A 19,770-nucleotide genomic window follows, 5' to 3' on the forward strand; every position below is an offset into this window, starting at 1 on the left:
TTTTTTTTTTTTTTTTTTTTTTTTTTTTTTTTTGGTTGTTCTCTGTCACGGTAGAGCCGAAAACAGAGAATGGGAAAAAGGAAGAGAACGAAGGAGGATCCTTCGGCTCTGATACCAAGTTGATGGAGAACCCTTAGGGAAGGGAGGGGAAATCAGAGTAGAGAGGGGGAAAAGGAGGATCACACTAACACGTTCATTCAATAATCAAATTACTCTCTAAATCTTCAGTCGATTACAACCAATATATAGAAAAATAGGAACATGAAATTAGAAACTTAACTGGAATGGAAACTAGCCTAAATTAGGAAACAAGTATAAAAGGAAACCAAAGCAAGGAAATAAATCCTACTCCTGCGTTCAAGTTTGGAAACTAAAAGCATGAAATAAAATACTAAGTAAACTACTAATTTTATTTCCAACCCTTGTTGGACCAAAACCCTGGGTTGGACCGGTTCTTCTTGGCTCTTGGCTTCCAAAGCCGGTCATGCTGGTCCAACCAAGAAAGGGCAGCCGTATCTGCATCATAGTCGTTATTGGGTTAAGTTTGTGCGCGTAGGTGTAGTGGTAGAAGTTGTAACTAAATGGTAAGTAAAATAGGTAGGTGTGCAACTGTTGCCTCTCTTATGTAGCCTATTTATTAGCAAATAGAGTGAAAAAAGAATATCAAGAAGATAATTACTAAATTTTCTCTTAAAAGGACGCCCGGCTTCGTCCATAAAGCCAAGAGGTTGGTTGCCTCCCAATTAGCCAAACCCCACTTATTTCCTATTTTATCTCCTTTTCTCTTTTTCTCTTATCTTATTTTTCTTTTTTTCTCTATTTTGTCTCTACCCCAATTGTGCATGTAACATCTGGTATCAAAGCTCAGGCATGCGTTCGCCGGCAGATTTCCTACATTTTCTCTCCTTGAGATACGAGGTCATGGCATCCTCAATTAAGCCATGGGAAGACTACCAGCAAGCTAAAGCATTTCCAATGAGTGGTCTTGACGACAAGACCAAGCTTAAGGGGAATGGATTGTTATATACCAGGTTTGGATGGCTATTATGTAGTTCAAAATGTGGTTAATGGGTAGTAATTGTGTAGTTAATTACAGTATTTATCTAGTAGTTAGTGAAGTAGTGGAGTCATATAATGGGGTAATACGTGGGTAGTAGGTATCATGGTATACGGTAACTCCTTGTAAGTTGTAAATAATTTAATGCCTATAAATTAGGCTTACAAAGGAATTAAAAGGGAACAAAATTATCAATTGCAGTTCCTATATTTTCTCTATTTGAGAAGAGGCTCGGCACCTCCAAATGGCCAAAACGCCATAGCTTCGTTGTCAAGGCCAACTTTCCTATTTTATCTCTAATATTTCCCTATTTTCTCTTATTCCTACCAATTATCTGTCTCTCATCCTTATCTTTTCCATCCAACAAGATAAGCTACTTCCTTGTGCTTATCAAGTGGTATTAGAGTAGCCGATCCTTGGCCCAGCCTGAGCGCGAAAGGGGTGACCTGGTGCCAAAGTGAGAGCCGCTAGGAAAGGGTACCTGCCGCTAGGCAGAAACCCTAGAACAGAGCAAGAGCCGCTTAGAAAGGGCTACCTAATCCGGAGTGCGCCGTCATGTACGTTGGGTTCAGAAGCGTGGTGCTATATTATGATCCCACATCAGCTTATGAGGGTTGATCCCACATCGATTTCCTATGGGAATTGATGTGGGTTGATATAGTCTTGGGTCCCCTCACCTGTAAGTCAGTTTATGGGGTTGAGTTCTTCCAAGACCGTATCAGTGGTATCAGAGCTCAGGCATGGCGTCCAGCTGTGGATTTCCTACATTTTCTCTCCCTGAGAAATGCGGTCATGGCTTCCTCAATTAAGCCAAGGGAAGACTATTAGCAAGTTGAAGCATTTCCAATAAGTGGTCTTAAGGATAAGACCAAGCTTAAGGGGAATAGATTGTTATGCATCAGGTTTGGTGTAGTTCATGTGTGGTTAATGGATAGTAATTGTGTAGTCAATTACAGTATTTATCTAGTAGTTAGTAGAGTAGTGGAGCTATATAATGGGGTAATATGTGGGTAGTAGGTATCATGGTATACGGATAACTCCTTGCAAGTTGTAAATAATTTAATGCCTATAAATTAGGCTTACAAAGGAATGAAAAGGGAAAAAAATTATCAATTGCAGCTCCTATATTTCTCTATTTGAGAAGAGGCTCGGCACCTCCAAATGGCCGGGACACCATGGCTTCGTCGACAAGGCCAACTTTCCTATTTTATCTGTAATATTTCCCTATTTTCTCTTATTCCTACCAATTATCTCTCTCATCCTCATCTTTTCCATCTAACAAGATATGCTACTTCCATGTGCTTATCATATACCCAGATCTATGTCTATCTCTCTTCCTACTTGGAAAAGTCCGCTATGCCCCTCCCGTCCAAGCCCTCCCGTTGGTTGAGCCACTAGCTCCAGGAAAGCTGGTGCATACCTGACCTCCTTCCTCTTATTTTCATTAACAACATAAAAATTCCACTTCATTATATAAAAATCAAAATATTTCATCCACAATATTTATCTTCACCACCAAAATATACCCCCAATTTACCAACCTTTCTACTTAACCAGCTGGATTTTTATCTTTATTTTATTCTCACCCCCAATTTTCGACTACAGCTATAATTAGACACATCTTTTTTATGCACTACTGAGAAAAATGACAGTGATTGATATACTAAATGGATTAGACTCCCTCAAACTAAATTGGCAACCCATAATTTAATTAGAACTCACTGCACACCCTTTGTTACGTTAATGCAGCTCATGGATATTCAAACTACTAAAGAGAAAGAAATGTATTCCTTGACTGCCAGGGATTTACAGAAACTGTAATGAAAAAAAAGAAAAAAATCAAAATTCTAATAAAATTTATTCTACGGTTAATCAAAGTTAATCCCCCCCCAAGGGACACGCAAAGTGCTTCTAGGAATCGACTTAAATATATTTCCTCTCAATTTACCTGGAATTTATTCTGAAAGCAGCGGGAAGTGACTTCCGAAGCATCTCCATGTACACATCCCATTCTTCTTGAGGCACTATTCCTTGCTCCTGCAATGCACAAAAAAAAATACATCTTCAGAAAAAATCGAAGCTCTTTCTTTCCCCTGGTTTCTGAATTTTTTCCTTCCAATGACATGCGAGAACCATTAAAGGCCACGAAGCACCGAAATGAGTGAGTGGATTCAGGTCTGATACAAGTTGCAGGAAAGGACGGAAATGAAGGAATAAACCTTGTAGTACTCTTCGAAAGCGAGGTTCTGAGCAGCGAAGAGTTCCGAAGAAGAGTTATCAGAGGAAGGGTTATCGGATCTGTTCTTCTTCCAAACGTTCTCTCTGGAATTCCTGAAGTGCTTACGCTGCGTCCGACCTCGCTTTCCTCCCATGTTTGTCTCTGCTACAAGCCTACGACAAGAAGAGACGCACGAGTGGTCGAGTAAGAACAGCGGCGGGGATTATGCGTGAAGTGAATGCTTGAAATGGAATTATCCTTCTTCCTTTCTTTAAACCGAATCGAAACCGGAACTGAAACCGGCCTTATGAAATCGAATCGCATCGGACCAAAAAATTGATTTCGTTTTGGTTATGAGAAGGAAACTTCATTTGGGTTGGGTTTGATTTTGTTTAAAAACTAAACCTGTCGATTTGAATCAAATCAAAATGTAATATATAAAAATCATACTAAATTCAAAATTATGTGCCTTTATTGAATTGTAGGAAAATTATCAACTGGTTTCTTATTGAGTTGTCGGATCTTTATGAGGTTGTAATTTCCTTCTCAACTTTATTGTTTCAAGAAGGTTATTTGACTTAAATCAGATTTGAATCAAATTATTGAGACCATAAACATACAAACCAAATAGAAATAGAATCGATTCAATTCAATTTTACTTTAGAGTATGAAAATTATTTGACTTCAATTCGGTTTTGGTTTGTACATATTGAAATCTTAAAATTGAACCAAAATTACAAACCGAAAATGGTTTGCTACCGAAAAACAAAGAAAGAGGGTCTATAAACTCTCGGCCTATATTGACATTTTATATGCCAAGTTAACCGTGGGTAACAAATCAATATATTTAATGATGAGAGGATGGGGGTTCAAATATTTAATGAGGGAAGAGTGAAAAATATGCATAAGCTAAGTCTGTCAAGATTAGGGGCCCTTTTGATAATGTTTCAAGAAACGCGTTGCTACCGTTTATGTGTTCAGAAACGACAGAAACGGAACAAAAAACATTTGATAAAACTGTTTGTGTTTCACTTGTTTTCAGAAATAGAAATTTAAAATTTTACCTATTTATGGTTCAAGAAACGACCCAAGCGAAACAAGAACTTGTTTCACCGTTTTCTGGAAATGAATTGTGGTCATTCTTTCGTTGGTTACTATCGACTTCCAAAAACATGACTTATCAAACACCTTGAATTCCGTTTCTATTTCTAGAAACGGAAATTTATGTTTCTATCGTTTCTTAAAACAGAAACGACAGAAATGTTATCAAACGGATCCTAGGTCTTGACTCTTGATAGGAGTATGACATCGGAACTATTTTTTATCGAGAAAAGAAAAACAGAACTATTTGACACCAAAGATCTATATTGCCGATTGTGTCTAGGTGGGATGGCCCGAAAGTGTTACATTGCCTTGTTTCAGTTCTTTTCTTTATCTTTTCCCTCCCCACCCACTCCCCCACCCTTTTTTTATTTTTATTTTAAGTAGATCCATGTAACTGACCCCATTCAGCTGAGAAAAGACTGAATTGTTGTATGTTTTAGAGTGGAGGATCTCAATTCCCATGGGGCTTCCCTTGGAGGGAGAGAGAATTCCACATGGAAACAACAATCCCACATTGTGTGTGTGAATAATCTGATGTGATGGCAGTCCACAAGATTCTCTGATATCCAATGGTCAGAATTATCACATTATTCATCTACATGGTAAAAATTAGAGGGTGATAATAAGGAAACTCTCCCTCTCCCAGGCTTCCGGCATATTTTCCATTTCTGCATTGCCAACATTTGAGTTAGCAAAAGTCTCAAAGTCAACCAAAATCAGCTTATGATGGTAATCCAAGTATAACTGAGATCAACTTGTACCAAGTACTTTTAACTGGTTCTAAAATCTCATCCTGGATGTCAGCCATAAGACCTTAAAATTCAGTCCACATACTCTGCAGCGAGCAGTGAGATGCGGTCGGCATCGAATGGCTGAGAGCATCTGAGTACGCACCCCAAGAGATTCTCAGCCACTCGATGCTCACTGCACCAGTGCAGCTGCTGCAAATGATTTTCACACTAAAATCCAGGTCAGCGTTGAGACCTAAAACCCACACAAGCTTCAACAAGCGAAAACAATTTCCTCATTTATAAGAGGAAACCTTGAATGTCACAGGTCCTTTGACCGAAAGCAAAATATAGATACTACTCGAGCACAACTCAATTCCCTGTACAACCCAAAATAAAGTTAACTGGTGCACATTAGAAAAGTAGAATAGATGGAAGATCAAATACCATAGCTTCTTATGAGAATCACTTCCAGTAAAGGGGAATACCAAGTTCAGATGCTCAGCATTACCCACTTCAGTAGTCAAACTGGCCTACGATCATGATAACACAGCCATACAGGAAAAAAAAAAAAAAAAAAGGGCAGCCCAAGCCAATCGTTGTAGATCCGGGAGACAGCTCAAATCCTTAAAGCATGTAGGAAATAAGTAGACTTTTAAGCTTCAGTTTCTCCATCCATCCGGATAGGGTCATAGAGATCTATAAAAAGAATCACCACGTCCTCATAAATTACAGACTTAAGCTTCCTCTTTCAAGCACCATTTCAACTGGAACGAGTCATATTTCTCAACTTTTCTAAGTTAAGCCCTACACTGTCATCATCCTTGGAGATAAGTATCATAAACTACTAATCCCAGAATCAATCTTTCAAGAGTACAGGAGATGAACCCCATGAGTTGAATTTCTTAAAAGGTCAAGTAATCAAAGACCTATATCCTTGTTGTTCCATCCATTAAAGAAGACTGTTTTGGAATGTGCAGGCAGGCCTGCCAGCTAAGCTTCCCAGTTAATTAGCCTCCAAATATTTGTTCTCATAATTGACAGAATCAGTTCAGTGTCCGCAATGCTCTATTTGTAGCATATATGCCTGGAGATAATATCATGGTGTAACCACAGTCAAACTCACCTTAATAATATGATCCTGAACCTCTCCCACTTACATAGCTATCACTCATGCGACGACTGGAGTAGGAAGATGAATATGAACCGGCACCAACCTGAACAAAGGGGGAAGAGAGAAAAATGAGAAAGAAAAAGAATGAGCAAAAAAACTGGGAGGAGGTTGAAGTATGTCACGTAGTTAATGAACTATTTTCATCTAACAAAGATAAATGAGCATACATCTCCAGGAGACATGTAATCATGGGACATGTAATCCCTGTCATAGCTGGAGTACATTCCTCCAGCATCGTCTCTACTTGACTCATCTGCACGAAGTGAACTTGGTGAAACAATGTTCAAGATACTCATTATAAACCAAAGCTACCATATTGTTGAATTTCCATACCTCTGCTGTACCCCACACCTGATGTACGTGAGTCATACAAGTCATAAGAATGCACTGCAGAACTCCGACCACCTCCTTCATATCCTAGATGAGAACCACGCCTCATCCTAGCACAATGACCACAGAAATCAGGACCAACAGAAAGGACTACAGACAAATATGAGATAAGTTCAAGCAGATAATAACCTGCTGGACTCGCTGCCATAAGCACCATCATTGTATGGCATGGCAGCACTGCTTCCCTCATATTCGTAGTGACCTTGTGATTGCCTCATTGTGGACTCAGCATAGCGAGGATGAAGCTCCTCCTAAGAAAATTAGAAAATATATCTTATCGGAACATTAATGAGAAACAATAATGACTGTTCAAAACGCATTTAAGTATCTAACCGAAGCAGAATGAGGCCGCTTAGAGCCAGAAATAGAAGGGTAATCACGACTATGACTGTCACGATAGGTCGAAGGCCGCTCCATTGGTCTTCCATAGCTCTCTTCAGCATAAAAAGGGGGAGGTCTACGAGAAGCACCACGAGTGGTGCTTCTAGGAGGACTGTCTGGGTATCCTGATCCACGATAAGGGTAAGCATCTCTATAGGATGGGTGCTTCCCAGGATGAGCACTAGTGTAATCAGATGATCTAGGAAAAGGTTCATCATGTCTCACATAGTCCCTCCTTGAGCTGATCTTTCCATAAGCAGGACCTGATTGAAAGAAAATAAATTTACCACATAAGGCATGGGAGAAAAAAATTACATTAACACTCATAGTCAATATCAGGAATTACATACCGGGAGACATCCGATCATAGGACCTTCTTGAAGAAGACACCCTCCTATCCCCGACTCTATCGGGAATGACATCCACAGGTGGATATCTGTCCCTGGGACCAAGCATCTGCTTATAACCACCACCATATGAGCTACGGCTTTGAGTGACTCGTTCACTGCGCCCTGCATACCCCCAGGAATCTGTATGGGACATACTGGACCTCAAGGGAGCCTTGCCACCCCAACTATCACTATGTCCAACTAAATAACCCCCTCTGGCATGTTTCACTGACTTGCCTCTTTGGCGTGGTCTTGATAGCCTTGCCCTAACCTTTACCTGTAATCCATGAAACCATGTGAATAGCAAGTTAATTTCATCAATAAACTTTTGCAAACAACCATCCAACAACATATATGTAGGCTAGTAACCAACCTTTTTATCACCATCACCAAGCTCAATATTATTAATACCTTCAACACAAGCCACTGCAGAATCGTGTGTCTCAAATGTTATAAATCCAAAATCTGTTCTTCTAGCAGCTGGCATATACCTAGCAAGTTCAACCTTTTCAATCTTCCCATACTTTCTGAGATGCTCTTCTACCTGGTCCTCATCCCAAGCAGCAGGTAGACCATCAATGAATATTGTCTTAACCTGTAACAACAACAACCATACTATTCATAAAACATTAAAGAACTCTATGCACTCAAATTCACATTTTCTGGGTGAACAAGTATAAGCACAGTAGCACACTACTCTGGAACTTTGTCACATCCACATCTGGATAATGTAATGTGCAACCTGTAACAACAACAATCATACTATTCATAAAACATTAAAGAACTCTATGCACTCAAATTCACATTTTCTGGGTGAACAAGTATAAGCACAGTAGCACACTACTATGGAACTATGTCACATCCACATCTGGATAATGAAATGTGCTATTGTTGTTGTCATTTGAAAGCTAAGGTTATAAATCCATGAAAAAAAAAAAGGGATGACTACTTGGACACCCCCTGTACTTTGGCCAGGTTGCTTGACAACCCAAACTATTGAACATATTACTTGAAGCCCCATGAAATCTGACTGTGTTAGTCTGTTTTTAATGGTTGAAATTGAAAAGACCATTTTACCCTTATGAGTTATTATACTGAAATTGGTAAAGGCTTTGATGAATCAAAGTTCATATTTAGGGAAAGGAGAGTGAGGGTGGTCGTAGATCAGGCAGGTTGTAAATCAGCATCCTAATGCGCAACGGTGGTCAAATAGATTTAATTAGTCGGTGACGGGATTCCCCTTTCACCCATCCTCCAAATCCCTAAACTGAAAACCAGACTAAGACCAATCCCTAAGCTGCTCAAAGGTCTCATCCTCGCTCCAGAATCACATCTCACAGCCATTGTTCCTACTATTCTTAGTACAAGATTGCTTCAATATCCAAAATCCAGCTGGGTCAGAAAATTTTAATTCCAAAACCACCCAAAATTCACGTTATGGGAAACTCACCCAAAATTCACATTATGGGAAACTCATCATTCTTAATCGAACTTTATAAGCAATTCCAACCTACAGACAGAAATACACTAGGTAAAAACAACAACGAGTTGAATTTAACAAAACCCACAACTCATATCCCTTCGCTTGCTGCCAGACCCCTTTCTGCTTGAACATCAGAAAAACCCAAAACCATCCCCACCTATCCAAATAGCTAAAAACATTAAAAAAATTCTAAGAAAAATACACTCCAAAGCACAAGCCATGATAATAAAGCTCAAGGTTCTTTCTTACCTTTTACCTAGAAATCACTCATCGATAAAATCACCCATCTCGCTACTATGAACCTCCGTTTTCTTTTAACATCAATGAAGGGGGTGGTTACGTGTGAGGGTGGGGGTGGGGGGTAGGGGGTGGGGGTGGGGGTTGTTACGTGTGAGTGGGGGTGGTGGACTTGATTGTGGTGTAAAACCTTAAATCTGAATATGCATAATTTCTGATATGGTTTTGTGAAAGAATTGATTTGGAAAATGGGTGAAAGGGGAATCCCTTTACCCACTAAGTAAATCGATTTGGGTTTTCTAAGGTTAATACATTTAAAGGGTAAGTTGGTCATTTTAACTTCACCAGTTTCAGTAGAATAACTCATAAGGATAAAATAGTTTTTTCTATTTCAACCACTAACAACAGACTAACACTGCCAGGTTTCATGGGGCTTCAAGTAATATGTTTAATAGTTTGGGGTGTCAAGCAACTTGGACAAAGTACAGAAGGTGTCCAAGTAATTATCCCTAAAAAAAAAAAAAATTGAATATAAAAATATCACCAACATTGAATTGAGCAGCATTGTACTGATAAGTTTAATTGAGCAGGTGCATATAAATAAACATAGAAAAGGAGAAAAGAACGCTACCCGGTCGTATGCTCCTGCACCCAGACAAAGTGGTGCCGAAATGACCAACCTGCCCCCCCTGTTGGATGCCTGGACATGGGCTCTCATTACCCACCCCCCCCCAAACGCTGGCGCAGGGGCTACGTAACCAGGTAGAGTTCTCTCCCCCCATAGAAAAATATAAAATCATAAAATGAAGAATACTCCACAGCATTCACACTTAAGTTTTCACTTCCACTATCATGGCTAGGCGTGCAAGCAACAATTAATGTATTTAACATAAAAAAAGGCACCCCACTTCCTCTACAAGGAAAATAATCCCCCAAGGTTGAATAGTCATTTCTTATTTGTTTATTATTTTTGTGATTGCATAGATGAAGGATCTGGAAAAGGATTCTTGGAGGTCTGCACGTATACGGACTTAAGCATTTTATAGCTTAGACACTTGGATTCCATTGTGAACCCTTCTTCCAGTGGAGGTCATGGGTAGCTATTGATGTGGTGGATGCCTTGGCCAAACATGGGGTGATAAGACTGAGGATCTGTTACGGACATAGTTTTCTTCTGTGAGATCTATTGATGTCAACTTTTCTCTCTTTTTCTTTTGGAGGGTAACTTAAATATAAAAAGACGAATAAGAGGTACAACTCTAGCAGGCAGGCCAAATGGCAACCTAAACACAAAAAATAAATAAATAAATAAAACAGAATACAAGTAAAAAAAAAAAACTACATATACACTTTTTCTTTTAATTCTGTATCATTAAATGTGGTATTCCATCAATTTTCTACAGGCCTACTTTTGAAGGTCAGTAATTTGTCCATTAGTTTGATTTCCATACTGTTTGAAAGCTTATTCAGTTACTTTCCGAAGAGATCAGATCTTAAAATTCAAATTTGTTTCACAAAGCAATTCTATTCCAGGAATTATAATTTGTAATTTAACTGTGTAAGTAGAAATATCTGACAACAGAAGAATTAGTCAACAAATAATCTACGTACCTGTGACATAATTTCATCATCTGGTTCAATAGAAGTGTCTGCAAAGGAAACTTTAGCAGTCCGATCTGTACCAAACACAACGTCCCTCCTCTGCAAGAGCTTGCATGCATCCAGGGCAACTGCCCTAGAAGGGAAATCAAGAAAAGCGAATCCTCGATTCATTCCTTCATTTCTAGTGTCTTTCACTAATGTCAAATCCTCAAAGTTATCAACACCATATTGTGCAAGCTTTTCCTTCAGCTGTAAAAGAGACAAAGAGATCCAGACATAAAGTAAAACATACAGCAGAAGTTTGGGTAGGTAAGGCGGGGTAGAACCCATTATATACAGGTTAGCTTCGGCGATGGTCCTCATTAAAACATTTCCTCATACTTACAGCTTCTTTTGTCCATGTCCTGCATATGTTGCCAACAAACAGAGTATCATTATCCTGACTTGGAGCTACTCCGCACTGCTTTCCACTGATCTGAAAATCACAAATCATAATCTTAATTTAAAACCTCAAGAGACCAAAATAACTTCAGAAAGAGGAAAAAGAAAAGAGAAAACCAACAGAATGCAGTCAATACCGTTGGATGCTTAAGTTCATTGATTGCCCGTCGAGCCTGCTCAACAGTTGCAAAACGTAGGAAAGCAAAGCCCTTGTTCTTATGAGTCATTGGGTTCTTCATAAGTCTTACTTCTGTGACCTCACCAACCTGGCTGAAAACCTTCATTAGATCCTCTTCAGTAGCATCTCGGTCCAACCCTCCAATAAAAATCTCGAATTCCTTCCTCTTGCGCCGCTCCTGCTTCTCCTTGGCCACATCATGGTGCACTTCCTCTTCTTCCAGACCAACCTCCTCAGCGCGTTCATCCCCCTCCCCCTCCCCTTCCATCAAATCTTCCATCATGCAATCTCCATCATTTCTCTCCTCATAGCGTTCTTTCTCACCTTCCATCCCCATATGCGCCCCAACAAAATCCTCCGCTTCAGAATTGGGGTAATTGTCTTCAAGCTCCAACCTTTCGGATCTATCAACCTCGTGATAACCAATGGAAACATCCTTCTCCTCCTTTTCCTCGTTTTCCTCTGGTACAACAAAATATGAACAAAAAGACCCAAATCTCTCCGTGATTCTTTCTATGGTTTTTCTAAAATAAGTTCAACAATCTGAAACAAATTCTACAATTTCAATGTCTTTTCTCCTAAACTCCTCCGGAGTTCCATTTACTCCTCCTTTACTCACAGTTCGTACTAGGGTTTTAGGATTTCAGAACAAGAACCCGTTTAATCTCAAGAAGAAAAGAGAAGAGTACCTTTCGGAGTTGGAGAGGACTCTCGGTGTTCTTCGTAATTTGAACTGACAGTGCTCTTGTTGGCGTTGTATTGAAGGGATTCAGCTTCTTTTGGTTCTTCTTTTGTCTCAACTGGGGTTTTCACCGGTGTCTTCTTCTTCAGTGCTGCTGCTGTGGACGGTCTCCTCACTGCACGCGGCGGCATCGTTAATGGAACAAAGGGAACAAACAGTAACGATAAAAAGCAAGAACTGCAAACACAAGAGAAGAATTGAATTGAAGAAAGCAAGAAGAACCCAACAACTTCACTTCACCTCTACGTGTTGAACGTTTAATCTGAACCTTTTATTGACTTGACTTGACTTGGGTTTGGTACTGTTCTTTCTTTAAATTGACTAACGTTGACTCTGATGAGTGAATCTAACGCCGTTCGTATAACTGCAGTGTGGTCTGCTTCAGATGCTTCATCAATGGTGACAGATTAAAGTCACAGTGATGTAATCAGGTCACATTAGGAACATTAGGGGGGCGTTTGGTTCGATTTATCCATTGGACCAGATCCCAGGGAATCAGTTTCCCATTAAATTTAAACCGTTTGGTTCATTTTTGTGAAAAATCGATTCGGAGTCGTGGTGGCCAGTAGAATCAGGGATTTCAACTAAAATCCATGATTCATCCGAATCAACCTCAATAGGTTAATCCGGAATCGAGTCAGGATTTATTGGGTTCGTATAAAAGACATGGATTCAACTGGAGTTCATTTCCACGGTTTCCTGCGATTCTCAGACTGTGAAGTCCGACCGAGGTTCTCCCTGAAACAAAGCGACGGGTGAAGCAACAGGTAAATCGTGATAATGGTCTTCTTCTTCTTCTTCTTCTTCTTCTTCTTCTTCTTCTTCTTCTTCTTCTTCTTCTTCTTCTTCTTCTTCTTCTTCTTCCTTTGCTTCCTCTGCTTTCTCGTCTTCGTCTTCTTCCGCTCATCTTCTTCTTCTTCCTCGTCTTCTTCTTCTTCTTCTTCCTCTTCCTCTTCGTCTTCGTCTTCGTCTTCGTCTTCGTCTTCGTCTTCGTTTTCTTCTTCTTCTTCTTCTTCTTATTTTTCTTCTTTCTTCCTTCCCTTTTTCTTCTTCTTTTATTGTGTTTAGGGTTTCTCATATTTACCCTCTGTCCATGACAGATGCTCGCATCTGAGAAGAACACCTAAAATCGAGTTGATTGAAGGTGAGATTTCCCCTCTTCTATGTATTCTTCTTTGTATTCTTGGGCTACATTTGTGTTTTATTAAGATTATTGAAGTTCGGTTTCTATTTTTCAGGTTGTAAACTTCATATCTAGGGTTTACCCTATTTCCAAATCAGACGATCGACTCCAAGGTTTGAAGAACTAGAATCGAAGCTTGATTTAAGGTTAGATTTCGATTCTTATATGATTTTTTTGTTCTTCGTATGCGTGTTCTTAATATTATGGAAATTCGGTTTCCATTTTTTGTTCTTCTTCTTCTTCTTCTTCTTCTTTTTCTTCTTCTATGGTGAAACAGCCAATGATGATTCATCAGTTTCTTCGTCCATGCTTGTTCTTGATCCTGATCTCTTTGTATGTTTTATGCTCTTCATTTCTGTCTCTTGAGAAGCCTCTTTGAAGGATCAGATATTCTTTAATGGATGATAAGTTAAAGTCTAGCATGCTTGAATTAAGTGTTTAAATGCTTAATGTTTGTGTAAATAAGGATGCGATGGTGCCGATGGTTGGTTAAATTGTCATGCTGGTTCCTGTAATTATCATTGCTACTTCAGTATGACATAAACCTTAATGTTTTATTACCATGTCTTTGAATCATCATCAGCTACTGTTTCAGATCTCCCAATCTTTAGATACTTGCCTTCTTCATATCCTCTTATTTGGTTGGCAGAACATTTATAATAAGATGGATGCCCAGTGGGGTATTCTGAATACTCCCCGAAAAATCCTTCATTCTTTTGAATTGTTTTTTGAACTTGTTATTATCATATTCCTATTGGAGGAGTTGTCAGAATGTAATCTATTGAAGCCTTCCAAACTTATGAATGCTATCTTATCCTCTTCAGTCTGTTTATTCTGGCACTACAACCTTGAGAGAGCCTCAAATGCTATCCCTTAAGCTGGTGTGTGGATAACTTTGCACATACTAAAAGACCAGATATCTTCTGCTGACTCCTCAATGGAATTGCATAAGTTTTCCCCTAATTTCAACGTACTCTGTTTGCTTCAGTGCTCAAATTTATCGTACAGTAATATGTCATTATTTCAAGAGTTTGCAATCATGAACCCAAGCTTTGAGAAGGTACCATATGGGCGAATGCTTTTGTTGTTCTTACAGAAAGTTGCAGAGTATCTTTTATCATTTATTTGTTATGAAAAGGAGAGATTATGCTCCTCAAGCCATGAGCTTTAGGACTTATTTTGGAGCTATGCTTTTAAAGAGTGGGTGATAAACTCTGGTTTCAGCCCTTTCCCTCAGGAATTCCTGCTGATAGGATGGTATTTGTGGCATTTTTTGCACTGATTTTCTCTCATGGGGGCACTTCATGCTTTAACTATTATTAACTTGCGTAAGAAGCTAAAGTTTCAAGAAGTAAGTCTCTTCATGTTTCATGTAGTTCCTGGACAGTTGGATAATAGTGCCTCCACTGATTCATACTGAAACAAAAACAGAGTGAAGGGAAAATAATCAGAATTTTCTTTTCTTTGAATCTTCCAAGTTAGATTACTATGTCTGACAATAATAGATAAATCCTGAAGGTAGAAGTGTCAATATGATTTTATTTGTCTGCTCCTATTACTATGATTCTATTTGTTTATTTCTAGTAATATGAATCCCATGAATTTTGGTTGCATGTTCTGTTTTTTGGGTCATGTAGACAGATGAATATCTGACATGGTATGTTATGGAAGCAGAAAAAAAGGTTGAATCTCACAACCTTCCCGTGGGTACTCAGTAACAATTTGTTTTTTCTTTGCCATTGCTACTTTTTACCCCATTACATGAGCTCTTGATGTCTGTTACGATTTAGGAAGAGTCCCCTATCTTCTGTCATGTGTGAATCTTTTAATTGTTTGTTCTACATCAAACATGAATTGCATTTGAAAACTTGATTTCCAAATTTGTATAGTGATTCCAAGATAGGTGAGTAGAAGACAATATGAGTACCATTTCCAAATTTGTATAGCACCAATTTATTATTTTTTCAATTTGAATGTAGATTTACTTTACAATGGAGTTTGATGAAGGCTACAGGAGGCGAAGGAAAATCATTATCTTTGCAGCGACTGCTGTTGTTATAGCAGTCGATCAGTATATAAAAAAATATCTGAAGAAAGAGCCATACCATTGTGAACCCCTGCGTGGTATTACTGAAACAGAGAGAATTATCAGTCACACTGATAAAACATGTCGAGAACAAATAAGGTTAAGCAATAGGGCTTTTTTTAGTTTAAGTCATTTGATTAGGGAGAAGGGTCTACTGAGGGATAGTAGATCTGTGCAAGTGAATGAACAACTAGTTATGTTTCTACATACAGTAGGACACAATGTTAAAAATCGCGTCATTGCACACAAGTTTGGACATTCTGGTGAGACTGTCAGTAGGTACTTTAACATTGTATTGGGAGCAATCATTAAATTGTACCCGATACTATTGAAACCTCCAAGTGTCGCAGTGCATCATCGGATAACAAATAATGAAGGAAGATTTTACCCTTATTTCAAGGACTGCATCGGAGCCATAGATGGGTCCCATATCCCTGCGTGGGTGCATTTAAGCGACCATCCGAGGTTCCGTGATAGGAAGGGTGATATTTCCCAAAATATTCTTGTTGCCTGTGACTTTGACATGAAATATACTTATATTCTTTCTGGTTGGGAAGGATCAGCATCAGATGCTCGAATCTTAGACAATGCATTACATAGAGAGGGCGACGGAAAATTGGTGTTGCCACGAGGTAAATATTATCTCGTTGATGCTGGGTATGCTAACCAACAGGGGTTCTTACGTCCATATCGAAACGTTCGATATCATCTGAAGGAGTGGAGAAATATTGATCAGTCACCAACTAATAAAAAGGAATTGTTTAACCTGAGACATTCACAATTAAGAAATGTGATTGAACGTTCATTTGGCCTCCTGAAGTCAAGATTCAAGATCCTGAAAAACCAGCCAGAATATCCTTTCAAAACACAAGCCAGAATTGTGTTGGCATGTGTGTTGTTGCATAACCACATTCTTACACAGAATAATGTTGAAGAAGAAGAACGATGGCTTGATGAAGAGGATGAAGAGGTTGAAGAAGCTAGTACTAGTACCCAATCCACTTCTCACCAAGTAAACGATGATGTTGAAGATGATAGTTCTGATGACGAGGATCATGCGCTGGAGAATGGTGATTGGGATCTATTTCGAGAACAAATTGCTGACCATATGTGGGCTGATTGGGTTGCAACCGATTTGTCCAACTCAGATTGAGTATTGAAGAACTAGAATATTTGTTATTAATAATATTGCAATTTGGAATGTAAATTTTGATGTGGACAAATTAAAATTTTTTTTTATTTTGCATGGTTTGGGATGACTGTATAAACATACTTGGAAGCAGATTTTATTGTAGTATGTGGACTATTATCTAAATTGCAATATTAGGTATATGGATTCCAATATTTAGTAATTGTTATTATTGCTTGATTTAAATTTTTTTTGTTGTGGGATGCATGTATGTGGACTATTATATAAATTGCAGTACAAGGTTTATGGATCTCTCAATTAGTAATTGGGCTTCTTGCTTGGTGTCAAATTTGTGCTGTGGGATGCATGTATGTGGACTATTATCTTTATTAAGCAACTATTAGGTTTATGAATTTCCCAAGTAGTAAGTGTTAATGATTGCTTGGTATTAATGAAATATACTCACATTGTATATGGTGTATTTTGTTAGTTTTGATGTGATGGAACCAACATGAGATTCTAATAGTAGGTCACGGGACATTGCTTCATGGCCTAGCGCCGTTTCTCATTACATGTTGGAGTGTGTGTTGAAGCAGTACAAGAGTGGTAAGGGTGGAGATAATGGACTGAAAAAGGAGCAGTTCATTGCAATTGCCAACCAACTGAAGGAGAAATTTTTTACTAGTTACGACTGTGAACAAGTGAGAAACCACTTCCGGATTTAGAAGCAAAGGCTTAGAGCATTGAGTGACCTACAGAAGCAAAGTGGATTGGGTTGGAATGCATCTGATATGAGATTTGATGCTCCTCAACACTTCTGGAATGATTATAGGGTATAATGGGATTCTTTAAATTGTTCTTTCTATATAATTGTGCGTTTTTTGTTTCTTACTTACAACATAAGCACATTGACATTGTCCTTTATATTGCTAGAAAAAAGAACAAAAGTATTGGAAGGAACATAGTGTGCTCCCAATTCACCTTGAAGTTGGAGCTTTGCTAAGGAAAGAGATGGCAACTGGGAATGATTCAACAGTCCCCTCTGAAGCTGCCACTGAAGTTATGATGGACATGACAGGTACTCATGTTGAGGGAATAGGGAACAATGATGGTGTTGACTATGAACATATTGAAGAAGAAGAAAGTGTTCCTTCCACTCCCATTGGTAGTACCAGCCGTTCGCGAGGAAGACCTCGTGGGTCCATCAATAGTGGCAGAGAAAAGAGGAAGAAGGGTGTAGCTGAAAAGGTGGTAAGTCCATTGAAACAGATTGCTAACTCAATCGAGAAGATGGTAATGAGTGAATCTCAGACTGAATTTGGGAGAACCATTATAGATGCTGTTGATGCCATTCCAGACCTCAATTTTCAACAAAAGTTTAAGGCCAAGGAATATTTCATGGCCAAGCGGAATTCTGCCATTATCTTCTTGGGAACAAAAGTAGAAGATAGGCGAAATCTGCTTGAGATGTACTTGCCAGAGATTGAGAAGAATTGAGGTGATAAAAGTAAGTGTTTGGATGGATATCCGACAATGGTTTTATTGAGCAATTGAAAATGTATCTGTTTGGTTTAAGTAACTTTTTGGTTTATGTTAAGTCTGTGACAATGGATTAAATGTAGTATTAAGACAGGTTAAGACAATGGTACTTCATATGTTTCTATCTGAATGATTTCAAGGTTTAAATATGGACAACATCATTCTTATTTGTCCATTTATATTTTGGTTTATTTGGTATGGTATAAATAGGGAGCGCATAGGAAGCCAATTTATTTGGTTTATGTGCCATTGAAGTCTCCTATTTTTTGTCCATCACACTCAGATGGGGGGTGTACTTAATAGTATTTTCTATGCATACAGACTATTGAAAATGTTTGTGTTAACTTACAGATGACATCGAATATATCCGCTTGTGATATTGCAAAGTGTGATTATTGTGGGAAAAGTTGCTCAGTTTTCACTTCTAAGTCAGGGTCACATGTTGGAAGGAAATTTTTTAAATGTTCAATGAATTGCCACTTCTTCATGTGGGTTGACCATCTTAAGATGTGTGACTGTGGGAACGGTCAGTGTAAGGTCAGAACTGCGAAAACAAGTGCAAATTATGGTCGATATTTTTGGTGCTGTCCACAATCAACTGGGGTATGAATTTTTTAAATTTTTTGTTTAATTTAATTTTGTAAACTTTTTTCAGATGTTTAAGATTTGAATGTTTATTTTCTTGTATTCTTATAAAATGATTATATTTGCTTTATAGGTTGAAAACAAAGGTTGTGGAATGTTTGAATGGATATCAAGTTCAAGCCCAAGTTGTGATACTTACCAGACTCCACCTAGGTCCATATGCTCAAAAACATCAACTTCATCATCTCCTTCCCCTTCATCAGACTATATCAAAGGATACTTGAACGGTGCAATAAAAGAATCTGAGGGTCATATGAGGATGTTAAGAGATGTTCTTGACGTAGTCAAGAAGCTTGATTTAAACAAAAATGTATGATGAACTTTTTTGGAACTTTTTAGAAAGAAAAGTCTGAAGCCATTGTAATGATATTGAGTTCATTATCTATTTTTTTTTTTTCATAGAAAGACTTAATTAGCATTTACTAGTACCTGGATGGACTCAGTACTATATTCGAGTATTTACGTGCTTCTTCTCTCATTTGGTCCTAAGGACCTATATTACTGGCTTCTTGCTTGGAGACTGTTGTTTATAAATACTTTGAAGCATATATATCTCCATAAACCAAATCATCCGCTGGTTTGGGCAATTTTCAGATCTGAATTATATGGTACACGATACCTATTTCGATTACATGAACTACAATAGAATCATGTTTTGTAATGTTCTCCCAGGTTTGGCCTCTTCAATTTACAAAAAAAAAAATACAAATAAAAATAAAAAAATAAAAAAAATAAATTACTGCACTACAGTATTAGACTTAAAGGTTTAGGGTTACACTTTTTTTTTTTTTAACATATTACCATAAAAAAGAAAAGGAAAAAAAAATTAAAAATAAAGTACATGTGTGGACCAAATTGTATTTTTAGGTTTTGTTTGTGGGAATTTTTTTTTTTCAACAGAACATGGGTTCAAAGACTCAAAGGTAACCAAACAGTTTTACACTCAGAATCAATGCCCAGAATCAGGGTAACCAAACAGTTTTCACTTAGAATCAAGTGACAGAATCAGGGTAACCAAACAGTTTTCCACTTAGAATCTGGCTAGTAGAATCAGGTAACCAAAC

The 19,770-nt window shown here is 38.3% G+C and overlaps 4 protein-coding genes and 1 long non-coding RNA gene across 6 annotated transcripts in view; 3 read left to right on the plus strand and 2 right to left on the minus strand.

Moving 5' to 3' along the window:
- LOC122065319 (RNA cytosine-C(5)-methyltransferase NSUN2-like) overlaps positions 1–3,521 on the minus strand; it is a 21,885-nt gene extending 18,364 nt beyond the window's left edge. Inside the window, exons 1-2 of one of the 2 annotated variants that reach the window (XM_042629107.1) lie at positions 3,277–3,521; positions 3,006–3,094 (exon numbers count right to left, since the gene is read on the minus strand). In XM_042629107.1, the coding sequence (XP_042485041.1) occupies positions 3,006–3,094; positions 3,277–3,429 (242 nt within the window). In that variant the 5' untranslated portion in view covers positions 3,430–3,521. The remainder of the gene's footprint in view (positions 1–3,005; positions 3,095–3,276) is intronic. The other variant, XM_042629106.1, reaches the window with a different exon arrangement.
- Positions 3,522–5,387: 1,866 nt separating this feature from the next.
- Positions 5,388–12,374, minus strand: LOC122065317 (heterogeneous nuclear ribonucleoprotein Q-like). The gene is made up of 11 exons (XM_042629104.1): positions 12,072–12,374; positions 11,342–11,844; positions 11,149–11,238; positions 10,773–11,012; positions 7,815–8,036; positions 7,403–7,718; positions 7,005–7,315; positions 6,801–6,922; positions 6,615–6,721; positions 6,449–6,534; positions 5,388–6,324 (listed from the first exon to the last, which is right to left on the minus strand). Exons 1-11 carry the CDS (start codon positions 12,253–12,255, stop codon positions 6,235–6,237), a joined length of 2,271 nt encoding a protein of 756 aa, XP_042485038.1. The 5' UTR covers positions 12,256–12,374; the 3' UTR covers positions 5,388–6,234.
- Positions 12,375–12,833: 459 nt separating this feature from the next.
- Positions 12,834–13,421, plus strand: LOC122065318. Its single transcript, XR_006135973.1, has 3 exons — positions 12,834–12,891; positions 13,225–13,268; positions 13,363–13,421. It is a non-coding gene; the product is annotated as an uncharacterized LOC122065318 (long non-coding RNA).
- Positions 13,422–15,298: 1,877 nt separating this feature from the next.
- On the plus strand, positions 15,299–16,546 carry LOC122065314. The gene is made up of 2 exons (XM_042629102.1): positions 15,299–16,025; positions 16,353–16,546. The coding sequence occupies exons 1-2, from the start codon at positions 15,299–15,301 to the stop codon at positions 16,544–16,546; spliced, it is 921 nt and encodes a 306-aa protein (XP_042485036.1).
- Positions 16,547–17,209: 663 nt separating this feature from the next.
- LOC122065308 lies at positions 17,210–18,044 on the plus strand. Its single transcript, XM_042629097.1, has 2 exons — positions 17,210–17,355; positions 17,456–18,044. The coding sequence occupies exons 1-2, from the start codon at positions 17,314–17,316 to the stop codon at positions 18,017–18,019; spliced, it is 606 nt and encodes a 201-aa protein (XP_042485031.1). The 5' UTR covers positions 17,210–17,313; the 3' UTR covers positions 18,020–18,044.
- Positions 18,045–19,770: the final 1,726 nt, after the last annotated feature.

The sequence above is a fragment of the Macadamia integrifolia genome, unplaced genomic scaffold (genome assembly GCF_013358625.1).
Source record: "Macadamia integrifolia cultivar HAES 741 unplaced genomic scaffold, SCU_Mint_v3 scaffold1971, whole genome shotgun sequence".
NCBI lineage: Eukaryota > Viridiplantae > Streptophyta > Magnoliopsida > Proteales > Proteaceae > Macadamia > Macadamia integrifolia.